Genomic DNA, 6,369 nt, shown 5'->3' on the forward strand with positions numbered 1-6,369 from the left:
TCAGGTGAAGACCAGGTCTGTCGGGGAGACAGCGTCTGAATGAAACAGCACACAGACGCTGTCTCCCCGACAGACCTGGTTTTCACCTGAGGACGGCTGCTTGCGTTGTGGCCGAAACGTCGTGAGAATTATTTTACGATGTTTTATTTTTATTATTTTATTGCTTCCTTTCTACGTGACTTTACCGAAAGAACCAAGAAGACAGGTCACACTTTGTAGCGATCATCCGGAGCGACACGTTGTATTTGAGGCCACTGAACAGCAGCGACAGCTCGGGGTGTACAACTCCTCTAGAGCAGCTTTGAGTGATGAAGCAGTCGTTGTTACGCGCTTACATGGCTCACAAGACGACTTGTTGTGGTTTATGTTTTGTCTAAACGTTGCTGCTTGTTGTTGTTGTCATCTTGACGCGGGGTGGTGGTGGTGGGGGTTGTGGTGGGGGGGTTGTGGTGGGGGTGGTGGTGGGGGGTGGGGGTTGTGGTGAGGGTTGTGGTGGGGGTTGTGGTGGGGGTTGTGGTGGGGGTGGTGGTGGGGGGGTGGTGGTGGGGGGGTGGTGGGGGGGGGTGGTGGGGGTGGGTGGCAGAGGCGTGGACTCGAGTCATGTGACTTGGACTCGAGTCAGACTCGAGTCATGAATTTGATGACTTCAGACTCGACTTGGACTTGCATAACAATGACTTTGTCCCACCCCTGGTGGGTGGTGGGGTGGGGGTGGTGGGGGTTGTGGTGAGGATTGTGGTGGGGGTTGTGGTGGTGGGGGTGGTGGGGGTTGTGGTGAGGGTTGTGGTGGGGGTGGTGTGGGTTGTGGTGGGGGTGGTGGTGGGGGGGTGGTGAGGGTTGTGGTGAGGGTTGTGGGGGGGGGTGGTGGTGGGGGGGGTTGTGGTGGGGGTGGTGGTGGGGGTGGTGGGGGGTGGTGGTGGTGGGGAGAGCTGACAAACTCCAACTCTACGGGCGTCAGGATCGGGATTCGAACCCACGTCCTGCACACCGTCACGAGCGTTTACATTTGGGAGTGGTGCGATGAATGGGGGGGTCACCGATCTCCGCCACACACACGGACACTGTCAGGAGTCCACGCTCGCTGCAGCGCCCTCTCCTGGCCGTGCAGGGCACGGCTCCTCGGCGTCCAAGCGACGAGACTGTCACGACATGTGTGCGACCAGGCCAAGCCCCGCGCTCGCCACAGCGCTGCCGGGTGACAGGCGCGCGTCACCACCACGTGGTGGTCGTCGTCGTTGAACTGCGCCTTGTGGCGTCGTCGTTGTTTCTGCAGAGTCGCAGCCAGCCATGGACTGCCTGTGTGGAAAGAGAAAGACTCCGGAGCAGATGGTGCGGCGGAACCAGCGAGCCCTCGCGCGCGCCATGAGAGACCTGGAGCGCGAGAGACAGACGCTGCAGACGCAGGAGAAGAAGATCGTCGCTGAGATCAAGAAGATGGCCAAATCCGGCCACATGGTGAGGGAGCACGGGTATATAGTTTGATGGGCCCTCGCTAAGCTACGTGGCAGTGGGGAGGAAAGCGCTGTGGGTGGAGTCGGGATTAGCGGGAGGTGGTGATGGGTGGGACACGTGTGCAGGGTGATGGGTGGGACACGTGTGCAGGGTGATGGGTGGGACACGTGTGCAGGGTGATGGGTGGGACACGTGTGCAGGGTGATGGGTGGGACACGTGTGCAGGGTGATGGGTGGGACACGTGTGCAGGGTGATGGGTGGGACACGTGTGCAGGGTGATGGGTGGGACACGTGTGCAGGGTGGAGGAGGAGGCGGGTAAGGGTCGGCAACTTTGAGTTTGGGAATGGAATGTGCCCATCTCCATGTGACAGACACACTCTCTCTCTCTCTGTACGTGCCTCTTTCCCCATATCTCTCTGTGTCTCTATTTTTGTCTCAGCTCTGTCTCTCTGTCGTGTGTCTTGTGCCCTTCGTGTGTGGATCTTTCTGTTTTTGTGTTTGTCTCTCCATGGCTTGGTCTCTGTGTCCTACTTTCTTCGTGTGTGGATCTCTCTCTCTCGCTGTTTCTGTGTGTCTCGTTATTCCTGCCTGTGTCTTTCGCCTTCTCTCCGTCTCTATCGCCCGTGTCCATCTCCCTTGTCGCGTTTCTTATCGCTCCGTTGACCCCATCGCCCTGAGCCCACCGCCCTGACCCTCGCCCGCGGCAGGACGCCGTCAAGATCATGGCCAAGGACCTGGTGCGCACGCGTCGCCACATCAAGAAGTTCATGGTGATGCGAGCCAACATCCAGGCCGTGTCCCTCAAGATGCACACGCTCAAGTCCAACGGCGCGATGGCCCAGGCCATGAAGGGCGTCACCAGGGCCATGGCCGCCATGAACCAGCAGGTAGGTGTGCTGGGCCCCGCTGCCTCGCACACACGGAGCTTCGCGAGCGTTAGAATCGCGCTTAATCGCCTTTGTCTTACCAACTCCAGAGACGAGAATTTTGCGCGTGTGATCACCCGGGTCACCAAAGTAACACGGAACAACTCAAAGTGTGGACAATGGAAGCAGAAACAATAAATGCGTTGAAGAAGAAATGCCGACTCTACGCCTGCGAGCAAATCACTGCGGCATGCGCCCGCACCTCATTGGCTGTCTGGAAGCTAAGCAGGGTTTTTGGGCCTGGTTGCTAATTTAATGGGTGACCACCGTCAACACCACCGCGATTTTACGGGCGTTTCGTTGGCTCTGAAAATGTACTTCCGGAAAAGAATTTGGTCAGCGATACGTTACACAAACAGGAGCAACTCAAAAATGGCACGAGTATCGTCGATGGGATTTCAAAACTTAAAAAAATGTCATCGACGCTTCTTCGACTGCCATTCTTCAACATTGTATCTTAAATATGCTAAATTCCTCTTGATATGCAAATTCCTTTGTCAAGGCGCTCTTCCCCCTCCAACCCAGCAGCTTAAATATACGCTGCCAAGCTTGGTGGTGTTTCATTTAGACGCTGTCTTTCTGACAGACCTGGTCTTCACCTGAGGACAGCTGCTTGCGTTGTGGCCGAAACGTCGTGAGAATTGTATTTTATTATGTTTAATTTTTATTATTTCATTATTTCCATTCTACGTGATGACTTTACCGAAAGAACCAAGAAGATGGTTATTTATGTTTGAATATTGAACTTGGGTTACATTTGTTACAGTGAAATCTCTCTTCTTCACGTTGGTGATTGGTTCCGTGAAACTGGTGGTTAAGCGAAAAGGCTTAATTCGTTCCGATGGCATTGAAAGTTACCCTTCAAAAGAAGTTCTTTATAACATTTAAACAATGAACATATTAATTCATAAAGATACTAACAACATTATAAACACATCGTGTTAAAAGAAACGGGGTTTATCGATGCATTCATTAATATTACTCCATCGACAACAGCCCGTCGTTAACAGGGGAATGGTGGGTAAGTGAACACACTGGGCTCTATGGAGGCACTACACTACACTATACACTACACTACTATACACTACACTATACACTACACTATACACTACACTACTATACACTACACTATACACTACACTACTATACACTACACTACTATACACTACACTATACACTACACTACTATACACTACACTATACACTACACTACACACTACACTATACACTACACTACACACTACACTACACTATACACTACACTATACACTACACTATACACTACACTATACACTACACTATACACTACTATACACTACACTATACACTACACTATACACTACACTATACACTATACACTACTATACACTACACTATACACTACACGACCGATGACTCGTCTCCGCCGGCGCGCGTGTCGCACCCCGCCCAGCTCACGCTGCCGCAGGTCCACAAGATCATGATGGAGTTTGAGGAGCAGTCGGAGATCACGGACGTGAAGGAGGAGGTGATGAACGACGCCATCGACGACGCCGTGGGCGATGAGGGCGACGAGGAGGAGGAGGAGAGGTGATGGGGGGAGTCGCGAGCTCTCATACTCTGACGGTGCATTGTCTTTGAGTTGTGCGCCTTTTGGCGTCATCTGGTCCAACACCATGTGAGACTGGGCTCTAAGGAAAGCTGTCTCGGGTGTGGACCAATCAACTTCAAGGACAGTGCATACATTATCAGAGTTATGTTTTTTGTTTGCATTATGACTGCAGGTATTGCAGTCTATGCAAACATGACTCCTTGTAAAAAGGTGTCAGTTTTGTTGCCAGATAGAAGGGTAAAAAACAATTATCAAAGGCAAAGTTGTGTGTATGTGTGTGTCTGTTCAAAATGTTTAGCGTACTTCCCGACATGCAACACACTGGAAATTTGCCACGTGGGTACTTTCCAGACTGTACACCTCACGGCCACCACCGTTGACGATTATCTGAACCGTTCCTGGGCCTCACCTAGGTCGACTCAGCCTTAAATGAGTACCTGGTGCGGTGTGTAAACATCGCCACTGGGGAGACAAAGGCGGTCGGGCGTGGTGCTGGCCACCCACCCCCTCGTGTACCGTTCCGGCCTTCATAGGTGCTCGCTAACAGCACTTGCCCCTACAGTCTGTTAAGGCTACACGGGGGATCTTTATCTTTGTGTGTACGTGTGTGTGTCTATGTGCGTGTGTGTCTGTGTGTGTCTGTGTGCGTGTGTGTGTGCGTGTGTGTGTGTCTGTCTCCGCGTGTGTCTGTGTGTGTGTGTACGTTGTCTGTGTGTGTGTGTCTGTGTGCGTGTGCATGCAGTGATGCCATCGTCAGCCAGGTGCTGGACGAGCTGGGACTCGGCCTCACGGACAAACTCTCGAGTGAGTTTCTTCATTTCGCGACTCACCCAGCCACCCACCCAGCCACCCACCCAGCCACCCACCCAGCCACCCACCCACTCAGCCACCCACCCAGCCACCCACCCACTCAGCCACCCACCCAGCCACCCACCCACCCAGCCACCCACCCAGCCACCCACCCAGCCACCCACTCAGCCACCCACCCAGCCACCCACCCAGCCACCCACCCAGCCACCCACCCAGCCACCCACTCACCCAGCCACCCAGCCACCCACTTAGCCACCCACCCAGCCACCCACTCACCCAGCCACCCAGCCACCCACCCAGCCACCCACCCACCCACCCAGCCACCCAGCCACCCACCCAGCCACCCACCCAGCCACCCACTCACCCAGCCACCCAGCCACCCACTTAGCCACCCACCCAGCCACCCACTCACCCAGCCACCCAGCCACCCAGCCACCCACCCAGCCACCCACCCAGCCACCCACCCAGCCACCCACCCAGCCGGTCCTGGGCCCTCCCCTAGGTCGACTCGGCCTCAAACGAGTACCCGGTGCGGTGTGTAGTGAACATCGCTAGCACTGGGGGAGAGACAAAGGCGGCCGGGCGTGGTGCTGGCCACCCGCCCCCCCCTCGTGCGCCACGGCGCCGGCAGCCTTCGTAGGTGCCGCTCGCTGACGGCACTCGCCCCTCCAATTAGTGAAGGCTGCACGGGGACCTTTGTCTTTGTGCGAGTGGCGGTGTTCCGTGTGCGTGCGCTTGACCGTCGCTGTTTTCTCTCCGTGTGTCTCCCCCCCACCCACCCCCTCCACCCCCCACCCCCCCGCAGCTCTGCCAGCCACGGGCGGCTCGCTCAGCGTGTCCGCAGACAAGATGGCCGCAGGCAATATGGCCGCTGCCGACCTCGACGTGCGACTCAACGACCTGCAGTGTGATTAGGGGGGCGGGGGGGTGGGGGGTGGGTGGGTGGGGGGCTGGCGGGTTGGGTGGTGGGTGGGTGGGGGGGGGCGGGTTGGGTGGTGGGTGGGGGGGCGGGTGGGTGGGGGTGGGCTGGGGGGGGTGGGGGGGGGAGGTGGGTGGGGCGGGTTGGGGGGGGTTGTGATCCATGCCAGGTTCGGATGCTAATCAGTGAAACGGTGGCGGCCATGGTCTGAATTGAACCTGTGTCACCGGCGTTGTGGGGCGGTGTGCAGCGACTCCCCCCCCACCAACCCCCCACCAACCCCCCGTAGTCGTTAACTGGCTGTGCTGTTGGCAAGCGCCTGTCCAGGATGGTACGGGGGCAGCTATGGGGGGGGGCTGGCGTGACGATCTGCACGCCCGGCCACGCACCAGGTAACTCGTTTTAAGGCTGAGCCGACCTAGGGGAGGCCCAGGACCAATATCATCTGCCGCTGATGTTGGCCACGGTCGCGAGTGAAACTTGGGTCCGCCGCTGGGCCGCTGACCTCCAGCACTCCCCGTTGACGCACGCGATGTGCTCGGTCAAGTCGCCGCACACTGAAGCCGCCTCGTTCTGGAAGTGGCTTTTGTTGTTTGACGTTCATGCTTGGGACACTTGGCCGTTGATATTTGCTGTTCCGGATACTTGCTGCAGTTTGTACGTTTTTAG

General features: G+C 56.5%; 1 protein-coding gene across 1 annotated transcript; it reads left to right on the forward strand.

Annotated features, from left to right (window-relative positions):
• Positions 1-1,287: 1,287 nt before the first annotated feature.
• On the forward strand, positions 1,288-5,696 carry LOC133362480 (charged multivesicular body protein 2a-like). Its single transcript, XM_061581427.1, has 5 exons — positions 1,288-1,455; positions 2,162-2,341; positions 3,813-3,949; positions 4,714-4,775; positions 5,587-5,696. The coding sequence occupies exons 1-5, from the start codon at positions 1,288-1,290 to the stop codon at positions 5,694-5,696; spliced, it is 657 nt and encodes a 218-aa protein (XP_061437411.1).
• Positions 5,697-6,369: the final 673 nt, after the last annotated feature.

The sequence above is a fragment of the Lethenteron reissneri genome, unplaced genomic scaffold, assembly GCF_015708825.2.
Source record: "Lethenteron reissneri isolate LAM-NWPU_2019-01 unplaced genomic scaffold, ASM1570882v1 scaffold_1496, whole genome shotgun sequence".
Lineage (NCBI taxonomy): Eukaryota > Metazoa > Chordata > Hyperoartia > Petromyzontiformes > Petromyzontidae > Lethenteron > Lethenteron reissneri.